General features: G+C 40.6%; 1 protein-coding gene across 3 annotated transcripts in view; it reads left to right on the top strand.

Annotated features, from left to right (window-relative positions):
* Window positions 1–25,000, top strand: part of LOC123512329 (cell adhesion molecule 1-like) — a 74,127-nt gene that overhangs the window by 4,142 nt on the left and 44,985 nt on the right. For all 3 annotated transcript variants that reach the window (XM_045268669.1, XM_045268666.1, XM_045268668.1), the window contains exons 2-3: window positions 4,746–5,279; window positions 16,138–16,355. In XM_045268669.1, coding sequence (XP_045124604.1) covers window positions 5,207–5,279; window positions 16,138–16,355 — 291 coding nt within the window. In that variant the 5' untranslated portion in view covers window positions 4,746–5,206. The remainder of the gene's footprint in view (window positions 1–4,745; window positions 5,280–16,137; window positions 16,356–25,000) is intronic.

Genomic DNA, 25,000 nt, shown 5'->3' with positions numbered 1-25,000 from the left:
GAGAGAGAGAGAGAGAGAGAGAGAGAGAGAGAGAGAGAGAGGGAGCAGGACAGACAAGCAGGCAGACATACAAACAGACACACAGTTCATAGCGGGATGCATCAGAACCAAAGTACCAAACCCCGTCAGGACCTGTTAGAACGTGTTACAGGTAGCAGCTCTGAAGCAACGCCCCTTTCATCCAACCAAAGCATTCATGTAAACACAGAAACAAACACACAACACGAGCCTGCAGCATTTTTTCTCCCTTTTTTCCGTCCCTTCCCCAAGTTTTCAGAAGGACAGCAAGAATGCCTTTAGGAGAAGAGCAGAATAAAAGGAGAATAAGAGCAGAAAAAGGCTTTCCCTTCCCTTCCACTTTCGCCTTTCCCATTATCACTTCATTACTTAGCGACGAAGGGGCAGAAGAAGGCACAGGAGGTGGAAATGTAAAGGAGGAGGAGAGAAACGAGTGGAGAGGGGTGTGGGATGGATAAACAGGAAGGAAGGAAGGGAGAGAGGAAGGGAAGAGGGTGTATGGTGGTGGTGGTGGTGGAAGAAGAGGAGGAGGTGAAAATGGAAGAGGGAGAAATAGCAAAGCAGGTGGAGAGAATGAGGAGAAATTGGATCATTTGGTGGCAAGATTAATGAAGGGAAGAATAGGAGGCGGGAGGTGGGAAAGCTGAGGAGGTAAGGAGATTGGGGGGGGAGGGAATTAAGTGGTGTGGAAACTGAAAGAAAAGAGATGGTGGAAAACGAGGAGGAGGAGGAAACGGAGGCAGAGGAAGGAGGAAGAAGGAAGGAGGAAGGAGGAATGAGAGTGTGGGGGGAGGGAAGAAAAAAATGCTAAAGGTTTTATGCTTTCATGTTCTGGGAAAGTGTTACGTACCTCTCTCTCTCTCTCTCTCTCTCTCTCTCTCTCTCTCTCTCTCTCTCTCTCTCTCTCTCTCTCTCTCTCTCTCTTCGGATTAGCATGAATAAAATGACGTGTGTTGAAAGACAGATGAGAGAGAGAGAGAGAGAGAGAGAGAGAGAGAGAGAGAGAGAGAGAGAGAGAGAGAGAGAGAGAGATTGGAGAGAAAGGAAGAGAAGAAAAATTTATTCTAGAAGAGGCAACCTTATCTCTCTCTCTCTCTCTCTCTCTCTCTCTCTCTCTCTCTCTCTCTCTCTACTCTAATTCACACTTACCCTCGCCTTTCTATTAATTTGCGTCTCCCACACGGGCGCCTCCTCACCTGAGATAACGAACACACATGGGAAGACCGCCACACCTCACCTGCACTCTGAAGGTGGAGGGAGAGTACGTGGGAGAAGTGGGTAGATGGAGAGGTGGATATGTGGAGGAAAGGGGATTCTAAATATATATACTTTCTTTTCTCTCTCTCTTTCTCTATCTCAAGTTCTTCTCGTAATCACTTTGTTCTCTAAATAAATGTTTTGAAAGCGCGGAGATCACCTGGCTGTTTCTCTAGACTAGATTGTTTACATGCTATATTCTCTCCTATTCGTGGTTTAGATTTCTCGCTACCATTGCCATCATGAAAAGCTTTTGAAAATGAATAATTAAGACCAGATCCTTTTCAAAGTAATGTTTTTTTCTTTTTATCGCAGTTCAAAATCTTTCATACCTGCAGTCTGTCATTAGAACCATAAAAATACACTTGAAAACGCCATGTAGCTTTAACTAGAATCTTTTTGGACCGAATCCTGTTCAAAGTAATATATCTTCTTTTTTTTCAGTCCCAGATCTCTCTTACATGCAATCTTTCCTACATTCACAAAAAAAGACATTTATAAAACCCGTGTAACTTTAACTAGAGCCTTTTTTTTTTAGATGTAGTAGAGGTGTGGCGTAGAAGTGTTTCAAAATAAGAGTCTCAGTCTTCCCGCCCCCACCAAGGCGAAGTGGTGGTGGCATCTGATCGCTTCCTCGCTATGTTTTTATGTAATTACCGGCTGTTTGATCCTCCCCTCACTCCCCTCGTCTCTTAATGAAGCATCGGCAATTTGGACTCGGTACATTTGATTCATAAGCCGCTTGAGCATGGAAATTTTAGTCCATGTATCTGGGTTATGATTTACTCGATTTTTAAAAGTGAAAATGAACTTACTTTATAGGTTTGCCACTCTTTTAATATTTACAGCAGTGTAGAATAGTTGTTTATACGTATACCGAAAATGTAAAAGAGAAAATGTCAGGTTAGTTTTGCCTTTTCCAGGGAGAACTGTAAAAAGACATTGTTTACGTAAAGACGGGGAATGAGCAGAAATGAACGTGCTGTTAGTTTTCTGTTTTATAGGAAGAACTAAAGAAAAAGGATGATAAAGGCGCACATAATGAAAAAAAAATAAATAGAAATTTGTGTTTAAAAAAGTTAACACAAGTGAACAAAAAAGAAAAGGAGAGTTTAATTGTATTTTCTGGGAAGTTCCATATAAAAAAGACACATGAACGCAGAATGAAAAAGAGAAAATGTGAAATGATTTTTTTTCGGTGGGCACTAAAGAAAAGTGATTTACACACACCAGATAGAGGATATGAGTTGAATGTGGCTTTCTAGGGAACTCAGAAAAGTGAAGTCATATGAAGCAGGAAACGAAAAACAGAGTGTGAAGTAAATTTAGTCTTTTCTAGGAAACACTGAAAAATAAGTTATATATATATATATATATATATATATATATATATATATATATATATATATATATATATATATATATATATATATATATATATATATATATATTTTAATTTTGGTTTTCTAGGAAACTCTGAAAATTAAAGTTATATGGATGCAGTGAGCGAAAAAAAAAACAGTGTGAAATTAAGTTAACCTTTCTAGGAACTACTCTAAAAAAAATAATTACATGGATACAACAGCAACAACAACAACAACAACAACAACAACAACAACAACTACAACAACGACAACAACGAAAACAACAACAACAAAATAACAATAACAAAATAGAATAAAGATAATTTTCCTTTCCCAGGTCACAGAGCAATTCCTGACACTACAATACAGAAGCCAGCGACGAAAAGGTTCCGTAGGTGTTTATGAAGAAGAAATTGTGCGCAGTGAAAGGGTTAACCAGAATAGTTTTTAATTACACACACACACACACACACACACACACACACACTAACACTCACAGGCACACACACGCACACACACACACACACACACACCCGGTAGCTCAGTGGTTAGAGCGCTGGCTTCACAAGCCAGAGGACCGGGTTCGATTCCCCGGCCGGGTGGAGATATTTGGGTGTGTCTCCTTTCACGTGTAGCCCCTATTCACCTAGCAGTGAGTAGGTACGGGATGTAAATCGAGGAGTTGTGACCTTGTTGTCCCGGTGTGTGGTGTGTGCCTGGTCTCAGGCCTATCCGAAGATCGGAAATAATGAGCTCTGAGCTCGTTCCTTAGGGTAACGTCTGGCTGTCTCGTCAGAGACTGCAGCAGATCAAACAGTGAAACACACACACACACACACTTACACATACGCTTACACGCAAACACACACACACACACACACACTTACACACACACACATACACACACACACACACACACACACACGGGGAACCTAAATATACAAAAAAAAAAAAAAAAAAAATTCAGAGACTACAATACAAAAAATAAAGTAAAGTAAATATATATATATATATATATATATATATATATATATATATATATATATATATATATATATATATATATATATATATATATATATAAACAACTTTTAGCAAGGAATGAAAGGGTTGACCAGAACACAACCCTTTACTTCCATAACACCATGGAACCTAAATGTACACAATCTCACAGACAACCATACGAATATCAGAGGTAAAACAAATATTACAGGTATTTAGATAGAAGAAAAAGAAAAAAAAACGTAGCTGTGAGAGTTAACCAAAACAGCACCTTTACTAACGCAACCTTCACTAACACACAGTGACGGGAAGCTAAACACACCAGCTGATTAACATGCCTTTCTTCCCTCCGCAGACGCCTTTGTGAACTCGGCCGGCGCGTGAGGTTGTGAGAGGCAGGGGAGGCTCGAGTGGTGATGGAGGGACAGAAGAGTGCGTGGAGGAGGCCGTGAGGGGCGTGGAGGAGCCAGAGGGTGGAGCGTGTCTGTGGGTCTTCAAGGGCGTGAGGGAGTCCATCATGGGGCCGCGGAAGGGAGGCGAGTGAGCGAGTGAGCAAGTGAGCGAGTGACTCAAGTCAGTATTCTGAAACCCTTTGCTTTCTTTGTCTCACCACGACTATTTTTCAAACGCCAAAGAGACGATTAACCGTGTTTTCAAGAGTGTTTCTCCTGTTCAAATTGTAAAGCACTTGTTAATTTGTCGCTAGATCCATAAAAATACACTTAAAAGCACGTGTCACATCAATTAGAGCCTTTTGAGATGCGACGCAGAGGTCTACCATACTAGTATAATGGAAAGTGAGACTTTCTCGATGTAGCATCTTCTTCTTTCTGCGTTACTAGTTGTCATTGGCTCGGTTTATCTTGATGTACCGATAGACATGGTAAAGTACACGTTTTTACCATTGTAGCTATAGTCTTTGGCGCTAACATACTGTGGTAAGAAGTCATTGGTAACTTAGAATAGGTAATTTGTTACTTTTGTTCATGTTGTGACGCTCTGCGAGAGTGGAATGTTGCGTCGATGTCGAGGTGATCTCAAACTTTAGCGGGATATGTTGACTGGTGATTTAAATTTGACTCTGCTTGACTCCATGTTTTCTAGGTGCACTGGATAATTTGCAATGCTCAATTTTGAACTCTGAAATGGCTGAGTATAGGTGAAATCAGCCATACATTGAAAGAGAAAGGAAAAGAAAAAGTAACGTGTGGATTTTGATAGTAAATCCTGAAACAGATATACATAACTTGCAGAAAAGGAAAAAATGCGAAGATAAATGATCGAACAGACGATAAAAGTGAACAAGACCAAAAATAATCGTGAAGAAAAGCCTGCAATTTATAGTGAGCAGTAAAGTTAGAGGAAATATATCTAAGTGCCGTGATATTCAGCAATAAATTATGAAAAGAAGAGAAAAGAACTGCAGGGATTAACGATTTCGTGCTAACAGAGAAACGAGAGGTGTAGTGAAGCCAACGAGAAGCCGGATACGATGCAGTGGCGACGGTAAGACAACCACCACCACCACCACCACCACCACCATCACCACCGCTACTGCTACCACAATGAGGCTGTTTTTCTATCTCACTTCGCCAGAGAGATCGCCACTACTGCTCCTGCTTCTCTCGGCTCTTCTGGGTGAGTAAACATCCTTTTATTCATTCATCTGTGTACAAGAGCGTAGCTTGGTCTTCCATTCTTATTCTCATTATTTAGTGCGCACTCTTTCCCTTCCCGTGACTTTCCTTGACCCTTATTCAGAAAAGGCTTTGCTCTCTCAACCTCACCACGACCATTTTCAAAAGCCACAGAGATGATTAGGAGAGTTCTAAAGACTCTTCCTCCTATTGATAAGAGAGAAATGGTGTTAATCTCTCACCAGAACAGTAAAACAGTCTACAAAATATGTGTCACGTCAATTAGAGCCTTTTGAAAGTAGAGGAGTGTTTCAGAATTAGGATCCTAATCTTGGTAATCTGGGTTCTTGAAATGTCTCTATATCCTCTATCGGAGTTTTTGTGTTTTATGGTGACTGGAGCCGTTAATGCTTCCTCGTTTTTCAGTCGGTTCATGTTGAATGGTTTAATAAAAGTGTAATGGTTCCCTGCCGCCTCCTGTTGTGAGCTCCCTCATTGTGTTCCTTGCCTTGTTTGCTTCCCTTCCTCCTTCTCTTGCCTTACCTTCCATCCTTACCTGGCTCCGCTTCCCTATCTAACGTTCTGCCTACCTTCCTTTCTAACTGTACCTTCATCTGCCTTACTCTCCTAACCTGCTTGATATTCTTCGTCTTGCGTCTCTATCTACCTGTTTCTTACTTCACGTTCTTTCCTATCTCCCTCTGGTAACTCTGTACCCATATATCTCTCTTTCCTAACCAGCTTTTTAGTCTTTACCTTGTGTCGCTACGTACATGTTCTCTTTCCTCTATGTACACTTGCCTGTTTTCTTTCCATACCTGTTCTTTTATGCATTACTTTAAGTTCTCCTCGAGTTGCTATCCTTAATTTGTACTTTAACTTTTTTTTCTATTCCCTCTCTTGCATCCTCCTCTGCTTTCCATTTCTTACTTCAGCCTTACCTGTCTCTCCTTCCTTACCTTGCAATCTTACCTGCTTTTTCTTTCCATGTATCTTCATCTATGTCTCCTTTCTTTCCTTTACCTTGAGTCATTACCTGTCTCACCTTCCTTGCCTTATATCTTCATCATGTTGTATCTCCTCTTACCTGCTTGCCTTTTTTCTTCATCTACCTCTTTCCTTGCCTTATCTTTACCTCTTACCAGCTTCTTTCGTTTCCTTCCATCCTTATCTACCTCTCCTACTCTCATTCACCTCACCTTACTCTTACCTTCCTTTTCTTTCTTCCCTGCCTGTTCCCTTACCTCCCATTCGTACTTACCTTTCCTGCCTCTAGCCTCACCTGACTCGCTGCTCGCCTCACTATCCTCAGAGCCTCGCCACCTCATCAGCCTGAGCCCTAGTCACCCCCCTCTCATTATAATTCATGAGTTTTAAAGCTCCAACGTACAGAAAACAAGCGCAGCATCCTGGGAAAGCATAACCAGTGACAGACACACGCGTGGATATTACACTTCAACATTTGCTGCCCTGGGGAGAGAGAGAGAGAGAGAGAGAGAGAGAGAGAGAGAGAGAGAGAGAGAGAGAGAGAGAGAGAGAGAGAGAGAGAGAGAGAGAGAGAGAGAGAGAGAGAGAGAGAGAGAGAGAGAGAGAGAGGGGCAGGGAGGGAGGGAAAAAATAGGAAAACACGAGGAAAGAATGCAGTTTCTCATTAACGCTGCGTGTAAAAAAAGAAGCATAATCAAAATACAATTATCGCTGTCGAGGGGAGACCAGCTCACCCACCCTGCTACAAGAGACGCCTCCGATCCCACACACGAAAAAAAGTACAGCTGGTTTTTTACTTTTTTTTTTTATCCTGTGCCTCTTTTTCTCACTGACCTGCCCACATGTTAATTAAGCCGCTGCTCACCTGCGCCGGCAAGGACAGGCTTGCCCGCTGCTGCAAAACTGTTCTAGTTGTTATATTGTAGCTGCTTTATCATTTCCCTTTAGCTTTGCGATAGTGGCTAACGTTGTGGTGGTGGTGGTAGCAATCAGATGGAGGACTGAGAGGAACACAAAGGAATACAAAGGAAATCCAAGCCGCAACAGGCGCTGAGGTCCTTACCATGTGGGCTGTTCGGGTAAAAAAGATAGGATAGTTCTGAAGAAGGCTCCTCCTCATACACCCATCCCTCCATATTTTTACTTGGAAGGGGGAGGAGGGAGAGGGGGAGGAGGAAAAATTAAAATTATTCCATCAGGCGCCGCAACAGCTTAAGTCATAAGGCACCGCTAGGGTTAACGGGAGAACGCTACTTCTCCTACCGGGCAACTAGATTTGGCAAGGATTCCAACACGAGCAGCCTTAACCAAATACGCCACCCAGCCCCAGGAGGAGGAGGAAGAGGAGGAGGAGTGATAGATAGATTACATTAATACTTTGTCACTATTTCATTCTTCCTCTTAAAAAGGTAACTACTTACTATTTTCTAAGTCTTTTGATAAGGAAGGTTGTGTTAATGATGGTCGTGAGAACCAGGACGAGGAGGAGGAGGAGGAGGAGGAGGAGGAGGAGGAGGAGGAGGAGGAGGAGGAGGAGGAGGAGGAAGGGCAGGAGGACGGGAAGGAGGTAGAGGTGTCAGTGTTGGTGCTGATGAGGAGGAGAAAAGGAAGAAGAGGAAGAGGAAGACGGTATTAATTAGTATTGATTAATAAAAGAAAATCTAGATGTAATTTTTTGTCCCCGTTACATTTCTCGTCAATTTTTCCTCGTTACTTTTTATTATAGATGAAACTTCTAAAAAGAAAAGAAAAACCAGCATTCGCGTTCCTGTTTTTCAGTGATAATTTTTGTTGCGTTTCGTTGCTTCTGTCATTTACCAGAAAAAAAAATGTTAAAGAGGATAGGCCGAGAGAGAGAGAGAGAGAGAGAGAGAGAGAGAGAGAGAGAGAGAGAGAGTGGTGGATTATATTTCAGTAACAAGTATTAGAGCATGACCACACATTTTCTCCCTCTCTCTCTCTCTCTCTCTCTCTCTGCAGTAGTATTTTCCTCTTTTTCCTTACTTTCTCTCTCTCTCTCTCTCTCTCTCTCTCTCTCTGGGCTAGACAAACCCACACAAATAAGAACAGACAGCAAGGCACCAAATCTCAAGAACCGTCCGGAACTGCTGCTCGCTATTCGGAGCTTCAGACTACATGGTTCAAATCCTGCCCGCTACAAGTTAGCATAAAAAAACCCTCCACCTTCCCTCAACCTGATTATCCTCCTCCGCAAAGTTCAAGAAGACGTGGCGCTCTCGGAAAGATGATACTCTACTGTTTTGAAGCGTTTGTTTTCATCTATATCGCTCCTTTATAGTTGAATTTCTGCTCTTGTTATGGTTTTCTTGACGTCTTCTCTCTGCACACACACACACACACACTCTCTCTCTCTCTCTCTCTCTCTCTCTCTCTCTCTCTCAGGGTATCGTAACATTTTCACTGTTCTTGATTCAACAGTGCAAGAATTGGTGGGAATTCTGTTTTATTTTGAGATTTAAAGGGATGAATTTCTACTCTTCTCTACCTCTTCTTCCTTCCTCTCCGTCTCTCTTCAACTTTCTCTTTCTCTTCATTGTTCAAGATAAAACAAAAATGCGAGAATTAATGGGGGTACTGTTTCATTTTGAGATTAAAGGTTTAAATTTCTACTCTTCTCTAACTCATCTCCCTTCCTCTCCCTTCCTCTTTCTCTCTTCATTGTTCAAAATTCAAAAATGGTAGAATTAATGGGGCATACTGTTTCATTTTGAGATTAAAGGGTTCATTTCTCAGGGTTCAGAGGCAGTAGCTGGTTCGCAAGTTGGTCTGAATGGCTCCCGTTCAACTAGACTTGCTGGTTCTAACGTTCGGGAGGGAGGGGAAGTTTAGTAGTTAAGTGTTGGCATCGATCCTGCCTCGCTTTTGTTTCGTCTTTTGTTGGACCTGTTTATCTTTCTGTTTATCTATCCCCCCGCCAACATTGCCTCGTGTTTAGCGGCTCGTGTGTGTGTGTGTGTGTGTGTGTGTGTGTGTGTGTGTGTGTGTGTTGTCCGTAACTTGTGCTGAAGCTTTTGTTGTGAGGGTTTTGTTTTGTTTTTCTAAGAGGTAAATGTTGAAAGGTTAAATTTCTATTCTGTTTGTTGATCTGTTTATCCTTCTCTTTATTTGTCTGGCTTGTGTTTGGAGCATGTGTGTTTGTGTTGCCTATAACTTGTATATACTAAAGCTCTGGTTGTGAGGAGTTTGTTTTGTGTTTTCTAAGAGGTAAAAATAAAGACTGAAATTTCTCTCCCGTTTGTTGATGTGTTTATCCGTTCCTTTACTTACGAGTATCTGGCTTATGTAGAACGTGTGTGTGTGTTGGAGCGGTCTGTAACTTATATAATTAGCTTTTCTATGTGGATTGGATAATGTTTTTTTTTTTTATCTAAGAGGATGCTAAAAGATTAATTTTTTCAAACGTCTGTCGAGTATTTTCCCTTTATCTATCTAGCTCACGTTAAGCGCGAGTATGTCTTTGTATTATCTGTAACTTATATAATTGTGAAAAAATAATATTTGATAATGTTTTTCTAAGAGATAAATGGTACAAGATTGAATTTCTCTCTCGTCTGTCGAGTTAATTTGCTGCAAGTGACGTGAGTGTGACGGCCGTGCAATAAGATTTTCTCGCGTGCATCAAGGAAGGCTGAGGTGTTTTCGTGCATATGAAGATAAAAAGTGTAAGATCACGCAATAATGTCGTAAAGAACTATTAATTACCGATTATAATCCCTTGCTTTTTACATAAGAGTTTTTATATAAGTAAGGTAAGATATTGATACTAGATTCACACAACAATTACCCATTAAATTTACCGAATTTGGACAGCACATAAAGATACGAAGCTTTGCTTAAGAAAATACGATACGAAACTCAAACAATAATCTAATAACGAATATTGCAATAGTTAGCATTAAAATTTCTTACGTTTCCTATGACTCACTGATTTAAACACAGACGGCAGCACGTAAGGAAACAAAGCAATAGTGAAGAGTCATATTCTATCTTATTATTATGTGTCGATGAGCGCGCAACAAGCAGGCAGTTAGTCAGGGAAGGCACGGGTGAGGTGTGAGGCACGTTAAATCGCCTCACGCCCTACACACACGCCAGAGTACTCCTGCGCCTCCACTGCTCCTCTTTGATACCTGTATTGTGGCTAGGACCGAGAAGAAGGTGGCGAGGGAATGATGAGATATAGGTAAGCATGTTGTGTATAGGGACCGCCATGGCCCCTATACACAACATACCTAATGGCTTCTTAATACTACTGCTACTACTACTACTACTACTACTACTACTACTACTAATGATAATAATAATAATGATAATAATAGTAATAATAATAATAACAATGATAATAATAATAATAATAATAATAATAATAATAATAATAATAATAATAATAATAATAATAATAATAAACGGTCTATTTAAATATAGGCAGCTCGAGAGATGAAAACATACATTTTAAGAAAGGAAATATTATAAATAGAATTAAAACTACATACTTAAGAATAAGCACACATAGTTTCAAGATTCTTGTAGCTTCCCTCGTGTTTCTAGGATGAGGAAATGTGTTCAAGCATGTTTCGTATAAAGACCGCCATTTTTTTTTTTTTTATGTAAGAGGGAAAAACTGTCCAAAAGCAACAAAAACGGTCAAACAAAATGACCCACTGAGATGCCAGTCTCCGAAAAGGGTGAGGAGAATTAGCCAAAGAATGGGATAAATGTCTTGAAACTTCTCTCTTAAATGAGTTCATGTCATAGGTAGATGGAAATACTGAAGCAGGCCTAATGACTTACTATAGCTTTCCTCGCGTTCCTAAAACGAAAAATAATATTCAAGGTCGATAATGTTAGCATGAAAAGAAATGCGAAGTGATTGGTTCATAAATAGTGGCAGAAACATGGAATAGACTCAGTAATCAAGCTGTCAGTGCTGAGTCACCGGGGAGCTTTTCAGAAAATACAAATTTGTGTATGGTAGGTGAAAATGAGAAGGCATGTTTAATACAGCACAGCACTTTTGATTGTAAGGCAGAAAATACCAAGAAAAAAGTATGTAACATGAAAAAAGTAATGGAGAAATCGTAAAAAGAAAAAAAAGTAACAAGAAAGACAGTCATACGATAAAGAGTAATAGATATATTGAATGCTTTTGTTTCAACTTCGGATCTAACCTAACTTAACCTAACTTAACCTAACCTAACCTAACCTAACTTAACCACTGTTACATTTTTCATGATATCTTTTTCCTAGCAATCTTTTTCAGTTGCATTTTTCCTTGATAATTTCTTTCCGAGCACCGCCGCTTGTAGACATGATGGCTTCTTGAGGTGGAGAAAGAGAAGGATATGCTAGGAGAGGAGGAAGAAGAGGAGGAGGAGAAGGAGGAGGAACAAGAAACGGAGGAAAAAATGAAGATATAGAAAATATTATATAGGATGAAGACGGAGAGGAGGAGAAGGAGGAAGAGGAACAAGAAAATGAAATGTAAGAGACACATTAGAGAGGAGGAGGAGGATGAGGAGGAGGAGGAGGAGCAGGAGGAGGAGTAGGGATGGCTTCTTGCAGGTTTTCTTGTGTTTGTGTTGTAGAGGCTCCGAGGCAAAAATGTGAACAAAACCGAGCTCGCACAAACGCATAGAGATCATTCGTCGTGTTAAGTTCGTGATATTTCTCAAAAAATCATCGCTATATGCCAGCACTGAATCTCTCTCTCTCTCTCTCTCTCTCTCTCTCTCTCTCTCTCTGACCCCGTCCATCACAACAGTTCCCGCCGTTCATTCATTCCTACCATCATGAAAATAGCTGCTCCTTTCTCGCGTCCCTTCCTGTTTTGCATCCTTTCTTCGTGTCTGGAGTGCTATGGCCGCTGCTATATTTCCTACATTAACTGCCCTTCCCTTGATTACATGCCCTGGATAACCCTCTCTCTCTCTCTCTCTCTCTCTCTCTCTCTCTCTCTCTCTCTCTCTCTCTCTCTCTCTCTCTCTCTCTCTCTCTCTCTCTCTCTCTCTCTCTCTCTGTACCCTTCCTATATTCTCACCAAGTTCGGTCTCTCTTCATGCCCCGCCTCTCTCTACGTACGTCTCCTAGCCACGCCCTCCTCCTCCTCCTCCTCCTCCTCCTCCTCCTCCTCCTCCTCCTCCTCCTCCTCCTCCTCCTCCTCCTCCTCCTCCTCCTTTTTCTTCGTACTCCATGTACTCTCGCTCTCTCTCGTCGAATGTGATGGTCCTGTGAAATTTAATCTTGAGGTACTTGGAACTAGAAAGAAAAATATGCTCGCTTTACCGTCTAAGGTAGGTCTCTCTCTCTCTCTCTCTCTCTCTCTCTCTCTCTCTTGCTTTGTACCTGTTTTCTTCTCTCAAGTTTTTAATTTCATATTTGTTGTCCACATTTTGTCATAACATTCAGATTTTTCTTCATTTTTTCTTTTCGTTTTTTTTTCTATTTTTTCTTCTCCTATTCTTAATTTTTTCTTTTATAATGTTTGTTGGTGCGATTAATAATTTTTCTCTCCCTCTTCCTGCTCCTCCTCTTTCTGCTTTCATTATTCTCACTCTATCTTTTATTCATTTTCTTCCCTCCGTCACTCCCACGCTCTTCATGTGCCTTCTCAAATGAAATGAATATTTATAGATTTTTTTTTTTGTTATTCCCTCGAAATTCTAAAGTATTTTTTTGTTTTTCCTCAATGACCTCTCGCAACTAATGAATTGGATTGTGCCGAGCAGAAAACGTTGTTAGTTATTTGGGTCACAATTTGCAAACGTTTATTCATTCCGCGTGTTGTTTGTTACTCGTGTTAAGTTAATGTTCACCTGCTTTTTTATTTATATAACTTTTTGGCTCATAAAATCTATCCTTTTTTTTTTAACTAGGTTTAAATTTTTTTTAAATGCAATTTAAAAAAAAAAACAGTTTTGGAGACTCAAGTAACAGGATATAAATATATAAATAAATAACTAAATAGATAAATGTATCATTAGATAAATTATATATATATATATATATATATATATATATATATATATATATATATATATATATATATATATATATATATATATATATATATATATATATATATATATATATATATATATATATATATATATATATATATATATATATATATATATATATATATATATATTTATTTATCTTGGCTTACATAATTGCTTTTTTTTGTTTGTAACTTTTTCTTTGACTCACGTAAAAATCTAATTCGCTACAACCGGTTACAAATTGAGTAATTCGAACACCATTTAACACGAACCCCCCCAAAAAATATGATAAATAATCAATATCTTTCTATGAACAGAAAATATCACACAAATAAAAAGAAAAAAAAAATCCTTCAATATACTAAAACAACCCCACCCACCCACCCACCCACCCACCCACACTCACACACTCACACCCACACACACACACATAATGATTTAACACACTTTTCACAATGACTTAGTTTAATGAAGGACTGATGTTGATTTTGAATTCTAAATGGCTCAGCTGGTTCGTTTTCAGTGAACAGAATTCGTTTGAGGCTCACTGCGGCGCTCATTCACTCCCCTCCTTGACTCAATAGATTACTCACTCACTCGTTCATTCATTCGGGTAGACGTGATTAAAGGCGTGTTGACTGAGCTGCGCTGCGTCGTGTTACCCTGGCCTGGCCCGCGGGAATAGTGGTAATGGTGACAGTAGTAGTAGTAATAGTAACAGTAGTAGAAGTAGTAGTAGTAGTAGTAGTAGTAGTAGTAGTAGTAGTAATAGTAGTAGTAGTAGGAAAAGGAAGAGAATTAGGATGAGTACGATAACAAGTGTAATAATAATAATACGGTAATAATAGTTGTAGTAGTATTAACATTCATAATGAGGTAGTGGAAGTACAATTAAGACAAGCAATACAGAAAAAAGTAGTAGTAGTAGTAGTAGTAGTAGTAGTAGTAGTAGTAGTAGTAGTAATGGGAACTTTATTTTATCTATTTTGTTGCCCTTGGTCAAAAATAAGTAGTAGTAGTAGTAGTAGTAGTGATACTAGTAATAGTAATAGTAGTAATAGTGGTAGTAATAGTGGTAGTAGTAGTGGTAGGAGTAATAGTGATGGTAATAGTAGTAGTAGTAGTAGTGGGAGCTGTAGTAGTGGTAGTAATAGTGGTAGTGGTAGTGGCAGTAGTAGTGGTAAAAGTAGAAGTAGTAGTAGTAGTAGTCGTGGACTAGAGGTAGTAGTAGTAGTAGTAGTAGTAGTAATATTGGTGGTGGTGGTGGTGGCGGTGGTCGTAGTTGTTATTGTTGTAGTAGTAGTATGATTTAACTTCTCATCTGCGTGACTATCATAAACTAAACATGACCTCACACTGACCTAACTCGACCTGTAAAATTTGAACTCCGACCCGTAAAAATTTGAAATGTGACGCTTTTCATCTGGGTGACCTCACATGACCCTTTATGGCTGTAGTTAGGGCTGCCGAATGACCAAATATAATCAACGAGTCTCATTACAGAGGATACAACTTGGCTCGCTTCGTGTATTTTGTCTCTTGGTTTTTCTTTTCCCTTTTTCTTTCCTCCCTTTTGCCGTCAATCGCTGTGTCGATCTGTCTCTCTCTTTGTCTGGAGTGAAATTGTCTTTGCTGTCTTCATTAGTTCTTCGTGTCGGTGCTCTCTCTCTCTCTCTCTCTCTCTCTCTCTCTCTCTCTCTCTCTCTCTCTCTCTCTCTCTCTCTCTCTCTCTCTCTCTCTCTCTCTCTCTCTCATTAACACTTTCAATCAAGGAGTAATAGTTTCTACCTTTCCATCATTCATGTTTCTCCTCCGTAACTCTTCTTTCATTCCTGATTCTCCTTTGTAAGACTTACGTTCCATCTTATCTCCTACTGCTCTGTCACTCTTATTTTCTTTCAACTTTTCAGTTCTTATTTTCACTTTTCCATCATTCTTGTTTCTTCAATGTAACACCTTTTCATCTTATCTTCTATTGTTCGCTTATTTCTGTTTCTCGTTCCTTTCTTTTCCTTATCTTTTCCCTTTCTTCTGCTTCTCGTCCTGACTTCCTCTCTACTTCTTTTTCCCTCATTACTGCTTCTTCTCGCTATCTCCAGTTTTGGTGTCTCGTTTTTTCTTCTCCTATTTCTCCTCATCTCTTTTCCTTTCATCTTTTCCCACACTCATATTTCTCCTCTCCTTTATCTCATCTTTCCTCTCACTTATCGTCTAGTCTTCCCTCTCATCCTTCCTAACTTTTTCCTCTCTACCTCATTTTGATAACCGCTGTTCTTGAGTTTGTCCTTTTGGTTTGAAAGTTTCCTTCCTTCAGTGTTTCCGCGGCGTTCCTTCCTCCGCTTCCCTGCCTCACTTCCTTCCGTCTCACTCCCTGCCACTGTGTTTAATTCGCTCTCTCCTTCACGTCTTTCTTCTTTTCCTGCAATTGAAGCTCCATTCTTTTCCTTATTGGTTAGTTTTATCTCCTAAGACCTCTTCTTTCTTCTCTTCCTCTCCTTTAGTTTATCATCTGCTCTTTAAACCTCTTACTACTATACTTATTCTGTAGCATCTTTTTAGTTTTTAGTTCTAATATCCATTCTCCCTGAAATTTCTTCCTATTTTTCGTTCCCCTTCTGTAGTATTTTGATTTTATCGTTTTTTTTTTTTCCCCTTCAAGCCACCACTAATATCATTTAAGTATCCTCTCTTCCTCCTTTTCTTCAGTACCATCCATCAAAATCCTTCTTCCTATAACATCCTTTGAGTATTCCACTAATCACACATCCTTAACTCATCCTTTGTAGTGACTCATCCTTCAATAGACTATAACATACCTCGCACGTCTCTCAACACCATTCCTTCCTCCCGCAGGCTGCAGTGGGGGCGTGGAGGCGCTCAAACTCGAATCCATCATAGTCCCCGCCCACCAGGTCACGGGGAAGGCGGTGGAGCTGGACTGCAACTACGATCTGCAGGGCGATCCGCTGTACTCCGTCACGTGGTACAGGGGCCAGGACGAGTTTTACAGGTACACGCCGGGCGACAGGAACCCTGTGGACATCTTTGAGCTCCCCGGCGTGGCTGTAGATGTGAGTACCTGTGTGTTCGTCGGCGTGTTCATCCTGTGTAAATTGTGCGTTTGTCAGGTAAAGTTTGGCGTTAAAAGTACGTGTGAGTGGAGAATGAGATAGAAAGTAGGGGATGGAGGGAGTGAGGGAGGAAGGGAGTAAGAACAACCTTGGCTTGGAGTGGGTGAAAAGGAAGTGAGTGAGGGAGTGAGTGAGGGAGCGAGTGAATGAATGAGTGAGCGAATGACTGAACCAGAGAGCGAACGAGAGACGGAAAGAATGAAGGAATAGAAATTATAACCTTGGATAGGAGTGTGGGAGGGAATGATTGAAGGAGTGAGGGAAAGACTGAATGTGTTGGTTATTTTTCACAGTGAATAATTTAGTGTTGAGTGCAGGGTGGGGTGTGAATAGTGCTACGTTTTATAATGAATATCGACTTGGAAGTAACGTGTGTATTCGCCAGGTAAGATACCCAAGTGTTAGTATGTGTGTATAGATATTTACTGTCCTTCGATACGTGCTAAGTGCGGTGGGTAAAACAAACTGTCAATGTCCTCATGCACAGTGCAAAGACGATAACGTGTTGCAAAATGAATGTGAAAAGGGATGGGATGTATATTTCTGTCTGTCTTCTTCCCTCCCTCCTTCACGCCTTCCCCCCCCCTCTCTCTCTCTCTCTCTCTCTCTCTCTCTCTCTCTCTCTCTCTCTCTCTCTCTCTCTCTCTCTCTCTCTCTCTCTCTCTCTCTCTCTCTCTCTCTCTCTCTCTCTCTCTCATGCACCATATACTAATCCATCTTATCCTTGTTCTTCCCCAAAGTTCCTCTTCACTGATGATACACTGACCTGCTAATGCATCAAACCCACGCTCTTTGACGTAACCTCCAGGGACGGCACTTCACAACAAAAGGGCGACATTCTGAAAAAAAAAAAACATGCGCTGCATCTCCACTTTTTTAAAAAGGCTCTCGTTGAAGTGACACGGGTATTTAATGCTGTTTTTAAGATTCTAGTGACAGATTAATGACATTTCTACATCATGAAGTGGAGAAATACTCGGGAGAATACGGCTAATTATCTCTTTGGCCTTTGAAAATAGTCATGGTGAGAGTAAAGCGTTTCAGGACACTGGTTGCACACACTTAGACACGAGCGGGGAACAGTAACCCAATGGCCCTACGCTTCCCTTATTGAACTGTAAGGCTTCTTTCCGAGACGCACCTAGACAGGAGCAGTCACTGATGATAAAGAGGCTAAGTTAAACACGTCCTTGGGTAAAGAGAGACGAGACGAGGAGAGGGAAGGAGAGATGAAGTTGTGTGTGATGTTTCTAACGGACTTGATGAGTGTCTCGCGGGACTGAGCAAGGCAAAGGGGTGCTGTTTTGAGGCAACCACCAGGGATGACACGAGTAATTATGAGTGTAGATGGTACTAGGCAACAAGGAAACCCAAACCGAGAGAAATAGGATTAGCGAGGAGAAAAACAGTGTGTGCTAGGAGGAGAAAATCTTACTTTGTCTTAAAAGGGAAATTAATCTTAGACATTATTGAGACTGGCAGGGATTGAATTAGTGAGGAGAATAAACAAAACAGCGTTGTGGTAGTAGGGAGGGAAACTACATGTGTTGTCTTCCAAGGAAAATTGTCAAGGGAAATGGATAGATAGTGTGGAGGGGAAATTGTTTGGGATCTTAGAAGGAAAATCATTCCCAGGATAACCTTGGCTAGGCGGAGAGAGGAAAGTGGCGGGAATAGAATTAGTATTACGGAAAATAGACGGTGTGGTGGTAGGAGGGAGAGGAAATTGTATGTGGTGTCTTGCAAGGAAAATTACAAGGAAAAATAAATAGACTGCGTGGAAGTTGGGAGGAAAACAATATCGTCTTGCAAGGAAAGTTAGTAGGGAAAACAGAGAGACTGATTGGTGACGTGTAAGGGAAACTATTTTGTCTTGGAAGGAAAGCAAGAAAAATCACAAAAAAAGACAATTAGTATAAGAGGAAACTATTTCATGTATGTTGTAAGAAAAAGAAGGGAAAAATACTCTAGAATTGAGACAGATAGCGAGGAAAGAGAAACTTTGCGGTATCTTAGGAGGAAAACAAGGAAAATTACTGGAGAAAATAGACAGGAAGCGTGGAGGGGAAACTTTGTGAAGTGTCTTGCAAGGAAAATTACTGGAGGAATTATAACCTTACCTAAGAGAGAGAGAGAGAGAGAGAGAGAGAGAGAGAGAGAGAGAGAGAGAGAGAGAGAGAGAGAGAGAGATGCATATGAGTAAGTGAGAGAATGAGAAAGAGATTGAAGGAATGAATAAGTGAAAAAGTGCATGAGGGAAAGAATAGGATAACTTTTGCTTAGAATGAAAGAGGGAATGAGTGAGGAAGTGAGGGAGAGTGAGCGAGAGGGAGAAGAGAGAGGGAGAGGGAGAGGGAGAGGGAGAAGGAGAGGGATCTATTGTGAAGCGTCAAGTCTTTGTGAGAGGAAAACACACTCAGGGCGGAAAAGACTGCAAAAGACAAGAGAACGCGGCGGAAAACGTTTGATTTTACACATGAATGGTGCCTTACCACTGTCAGCCACGACGACGAGGAGGAGGAGGAGGAGGAAGAGGAGGAAGAGCAGGAGGAGGAGTAAGAGGAAGAGGAGGAGGAGGAGAGATGGAAGGTGAAGATGAGGAAGTGGCGAGGGAGAGAAGATGGCGGAAGAAGAGGGAATACCAGAGAGAGAGAGAGAGAGAGAGAGAGAGAGAGAGAGAGAGCGAGCGAGCACAAGGACAGACAGAACCACACCTTATCTTGTTTACCTGGAATAAATTAATCAGCATTCTTTTCAAGGAATTAATTAAGCACACACACACACACACACACACACACACACACACACACACACACACACACACACACACACACACACACACACACACACACACACACTACATTAGTATGAGTGAAGCGCATTTCCGAGAGAGAGAGAGAGAGAGAGAGAGAGAGAGAGAGAGAGAGAGAGAGAGAGAGAGAGAGAGACCAAAACCTGACTAGTCTCTTTCAGCGTCACAAAATCTCAAAATAATTAGTTCTTCTTTGAAAGGTCTGTTCCTCTCCTCTCTCTCTCCTCTCCTCTCTCTCTCTCTCTCTCTCTCTCTCTCTCTCTCTCTCTCTCTCTCTCTCTCTCTTCCCTCACTTCCGCTCACTCGACACTTTACCGATAATAGTGATACCGCATGCATCTCCCACTCTCTCTCTCTCTCTCTCTCTCTCTCTCTTCCTACGAGGTGATATATCGCATAAATTATGATTCTTTTGTGGTATTGTCGTTTAATGGGAGTCGTGGAGAATTTTAAGACGATTAGGGAAATTTAGGGGATGCAGTGAGGTGAGTGAAGGGGCCAGGGGGAGGGGGGGTGTTGAGAGGGTGTCAGGGGGAAGGGGGGGGCGTGGATCCCTTATTGTGTCCTAAGATCGATGGATGTCGTCTTGTGTCACCTGAGAGAGAGAGAGAGAGAGAGAGAGAGAGAGAGAGAGAGAGAGAGTGAGAGTGAGAGAGCAAGGTACATACACTTGAGAAGGTCGCCAGTTGCTACCACCATCAGCACCACCACCACCACTACCACCACCACCACATTTTCACCAGTTGTAGCAAGTCAAACACTCCAACACTCCACCAAACATGCCTCCACTCTCACTCTCTACTCACTCCCCCACGCTCACTTCACACTCCCATGCTCACCTCACACTCCCATGCTCTCTTTCCCACGCTGGGCTGGAGCTGGCGCCTCGTTATCTGTCATTATCGTGGCCTCACCTTCATAACCCTTGCGAGTCATTCTTTTCTCCTCTTCGGGAAACTGAGAGGGAGGCAAAAAACGTCACAAATTTTCATAAAGGCGAAGAAGTTGAGGGGAATTTTCAGGCTATAACGCTCTAGACGATAAGGGAAGGTTTAAGGTGAGTCTCTTTATCAATGTGCTAGTGTTATCTTTGTGTCTTATATATATATTAGTTTTCATTATGCATATTAAAGTTGGAAGACAAGTTTTTTGTCTCTTTGTTAGTGAGCTGATATTTTTTTGTGTCTTGTTTAATCAACGTCCCAGTTAGAAGACAAGTATTCAGTCTCTTCATTAATGTGCTAGTATCATTTTTAGTGTCTTATTTGAGTTACGTATCAATTTTCATTATATCGAAGTCCGAAGTCAAGTTTTCAGTCTTTATTTGGTGTTAAGTGTTTTTCTCTCTTTTGATTACTCTCTTACTAGTGTTCACGTAATATTCTTACGGTCTTATTGTCTTATTTAAACTGCACACCAATTTTTATTACATTGAGTTCAGAAGTCAATTTTCAATCTTTATTTACAATGTGCTAAGCGTTTATTTTATTTTTTTTCAAGCGACTTTCTGTATTAGTGTTCTAGTAGTATCAAAGTGCCTAATTTAAACCAGTTGTCATAATGTTTCATCATTTACAGTATGAAAATCTAATCATGTACTGAGCGAAGAAACCAGTGAAAATGAGACGAAAACTTATTAATGAAACCTAACATGAAGATCTTTGGCAAGCTATAACTCGACACACTGAGGAAACAAGACAAACGGAACACAAGTGGGTACATGATATTCAACCATGATTAAGAACATAAAGAAAAAAATACAGAAAACAAACTTAATATGAACATAAACTATCCTTCTTTTATTAACTAGAGTGGAACTGTCGCCTCTGCAACTACTACCACTACCACCACCACAACTACTACTACTTAATCTCACTTTCAAAGCAGACCTCGTTGCCAGAGTCATAATCGGAGGTGTGTTGTTTAAAATGCACCACAGACGGAGTGTTTCCCAGCGCCTCGCCGCCTGAATTATAGGACCACTTGTGAATTCTTAATGAACGCTGACCACGCTTCGTTCTCTCCGGCAAAGGTCGCGTGGATTCTGGGAAGGAGGAAGGAGGAAAGAGGAAAGAGGCGAGCGAGTGGAAAGATGTCGAGGGGAAAGGAAGCTGGAAAGAGCATGAAGTGGATGACGATGAGAGATGGAAGAAAAAGCATGAAACAGGTAACAAAGAAGTTTAAAAAGGCTTGAGTTTAATGAAGAAGGGAAATGAGGAAGGTATGAGAGTGACGGAAAAGGTGAAGAGGGCATGAGGTGAATGACAGAGAATGATGGTAGAAAGTTATGAGAAAGGTGACAAAATGGTGGAGAAAAAAAATAAGCAGATGACACAAAGGTAGTTAAGAATGAAGCAAATGAGAAATACATGAAAAAGGAGACAAGAGATGGAAATAGCATAACTAGAAGTAACAAAGGAAGTAGAAAACCATGAGACAGGTGACAAGAGGTGGAAGAAAAAAAAATGGAGTGACAAAAAGGTGGAAAAACATGAGAGGTGACAAAAGAGGTGGAAAAAGGGATGAGATTAAGTGACAAGGAGAAAGAGGAAATGGCATGAGTTAGATGATGAAAGGAGATGAAAAGGCTTGATTGATGTGACAGCGAAGATTGGAAAGGGCACAAGGTGGTAGTATAACAAAGGATCAAAGAGTATGGGATGAATACACAGGTTCTCCTCTGATCAGTGAGGTTAAGCAGCGTTGGGTCGGGTTACTACGTGGGTGGGTGACATCATAAGATCACTAGATGTTGAAAAAGGAGAGCAGGAGTGACGAGAGAAAAAAAGAGACAACGCAGGTGAAAAGTGCATGAAGGAGATGGAAAGGGCAAAAGCTACTGAATAAAAAGTGCAAAAAGGGTGCATACGATAGCGGAACATTCTACGATAAGGAAAATTACATAAAACAGGGGGAAAGAAAGAAGGAAAGAAGGGCACAACGTGAAGATAAAAGGAAAACTGGAAGGAAGGGAAAAATATCATAATTGAGTCTTGCGAGGGAAAGAGAGGAGCACAAGGGCACGGAGGGAAACTAAATATGTATGTGATTAAACGACCATGGTAAGGGGAAGTGATGGGAACTGTATGGATGAGGGAGAGGGTGAGGGTGAGGGGAAGCGGCGCGAGGAGGAAGAGAAAGGGACATGGAAAGGGAGGAAGAGGAGGGGGAGGAGGAGAGCAGGAAGGGGAGGTTAACTTTGCTATAGTTTCTGAACCTTTAAATTGTCTGTTGGAAGTCTGCCTAGTTTCAGAATCCACTAGTGATAGTTAAAAGTGGTGTTTCATTAGCTATAACTTTCTAGTATCTATAAATTTCATATGTTAATACTGTTGTAATTTCTAAACCTTTAAATTGTTTGTTGCAGGTCTGCGTTGTTTCAAAATTCTCTACTGATAGGAGTAATATTTGATTAGTGAAAACCTTCTAGCGTCTATAGATCTGAATAAAGAGCAGTATTGTATCATGTGAAACCTTCTAGCGTCTATAGATTGAGAGTAAGAGATACTAGATGAGTTATAACCCTCTGCTGTATATAGAATTAAGTGAAGAGTAACATTAGATTAGGTAAGTGGTTCCTAACTTGGGGGTTGCGCCCTCCTTGTGGGGGAGGTATAAGTAATTTCCAAGGGGGGGGGGACGTGAGCCCTTGGGAAAAAGTAGGAATTTCTCTAATTATATTTGTCATTCTCTTAACGAGAGGCTCTTCGGATTTTAACTATATTCGGATCCACGTTTCTTTGTGAAGCTGCATTATCCATCCTCGTTGCTGTCTAGACCAAGAACATAAACAGGCGGAATGCGGAGGGGATCTTACGTTGTGCATTCTCTGGCATTCAGTATGTAGTGGCTAAGAAGCAGTGACAAGTATCTCACTAAAAATGACTAATTCATAATCAACAAAAAAGACTGAAAACATGTTTTCATTTTCTTTAAATTTTTGGGAAGAATTGTATTCATAGATGCGAGGGGGGCGTAGAGGGAAGGACATATTCCTAGAGGGGCGTGGTAGTAAAAAGATTAAGAATCACTGGATTAGATCAAACCTTTTAGTGTCTGTAGATTTGAATTTTAAGTAGTATTGGATTAGTTAAAGTTTTCTAGCGTCTATATATTTAATTTAACTCCTTCAGTACCATGAAGCACTTCCATATTCATTCTGCTTTCTATTTGGGGATTTTATACAGCTTCAAAACTTATGTGGAAGATTAAAATAGTGAAGACTGTTGGACATTAATCTTTTGACCTCCATACACTCTTCTTAATGTCAATAAAATGGTCTAAGCGTAAGCGAATCTTAAGGAAAAAATGTGTCCCAGTATTGAAGGGGTTTAGAAGAGTAGGAGATCGGTTAAAACTTCAAGAGTCTATAGATTCATTTTGTCAATCAAGGCACTAAGTTAGACAGTTATTTGACAGGTGACGTGAAATTTTAATTCATCTATCATATTTTCTGAGTGTTCTATTTGACAGCACGTTTCAGTCCCCGCTATAAAATGCCATCTAGGGTTACTTAATTAAAACAGCGAGTAATTAGTCAGTCCAGTGAAGCGTGAAGTGTCGCCCATCAGATCATAAGTTAAATAAAAACTTTCTAGTGTCTATACTTTTAATTTTTTTTCTCTCACTTAGTGTCTATGGTTACACGAGGGAAGTGGCGGATGGTGCTCCCATTAGCAGGAAATGAGGCAGGCGCAGCACCGTTAGGCAAGGGAGCCATTCATCTCGTCATAAATTATATAAACAAAACATTCCAGTGTCCAGTTTGGCGTAATTGTGCGTTGTGAGCGTTTTCTATTGTTGCTGGTGTGATGAGTGGAGTCAGGAGTCAGATAAAGTTAGCTTAGGTTTTGATGGGTTGGTTTGGTTGATTTAGGTGAAAGGTTAGGCTTATCTAGATTAAGTTGGGTTGTATTGGGTTGGGTTGGGTAAAGTTAAGTTAGGTTTGAGTTGGGTTGGGTTAGGTTAAGTTAAGTTAGGTGATAGGTTAGGTTAAGTTGAGTTGAATTGAATTGGTTAGGTTTTTAGATTAGGTTTAGTTAAGTTGGATTAGATTAGGTTAAGTTATATCAGGTTAGGCTAACTTACATTAGGTTAGGTTAAGTTATATTATTTTAGGTTAAGTTAGAAAAGGTTAGGTTGAACTTTCACTTCTATATACAGCAGCTTTCCTTAATCACCAAGCAAACTGAGACATCTTTTCTTGCACTGGCTAAAAATCGCAAAACCTCTCCTTTTTGTGTTCCTTTCTCTCTCCCTCTTAGACTCCTCTAGCCCATGCATTGCCTCCAGCGCCGTGATGGGTTGCATGGCGCTGTGAAAGGGTAAGCATCGATAACAGCATCCATCACACTGCAACTCATATTTGCACTCTATAGGCTTCCTGGTCTTACTTTCATGTCTAATTGCGCTTGGCAAATTCAGTATATGGTTGCTGAAATAAAAGAGCGCGTTATTAGGAGTTAAACTGAGCGTGAAAAGTGGCATCTCTTACACTATGAATTAATGGTTACACTCTTTTATCGTTCCCCTGCCTTCCTAATCTAACCTAACCAAACCTAACCTAACTTGTAATAATAACACAATACTCTTCTCTTAAGCTCGTTGATTCACTACCTTAGTTCCTTTCAAGTGAGGAGTAGTATAACTTACGATAATTGCCCTCTATACTCTTCCCAACCATCCTAACTTAACCTAACTTGTAATAATAACACTACACTCTTCTCCAACCTTCCTAACTCACACAGACACCCATCACACTATAACTTACAAA

The sequence above is a fragment of the Portunus trituberculatus genome, chromosome 33 (genome assembly GCF_017591435.1).
Source record: "Portunus trituberculatus isolate SZX2019 chromosome 33, ASM1759143v1, whole genome shotgun sequence".
In the NCBI taxonomy this organism is placed as follows: Eukaryota; Metazoa; Arthropoda; class Malacostraca; order Decapoda; family Portunidae; genus Portunus; species Portunus trituberculatus.
Note: the sequence above shows the minus strand (reverse complement) of the source record. Positions and strands in the feature narration are given on the sequence as shown.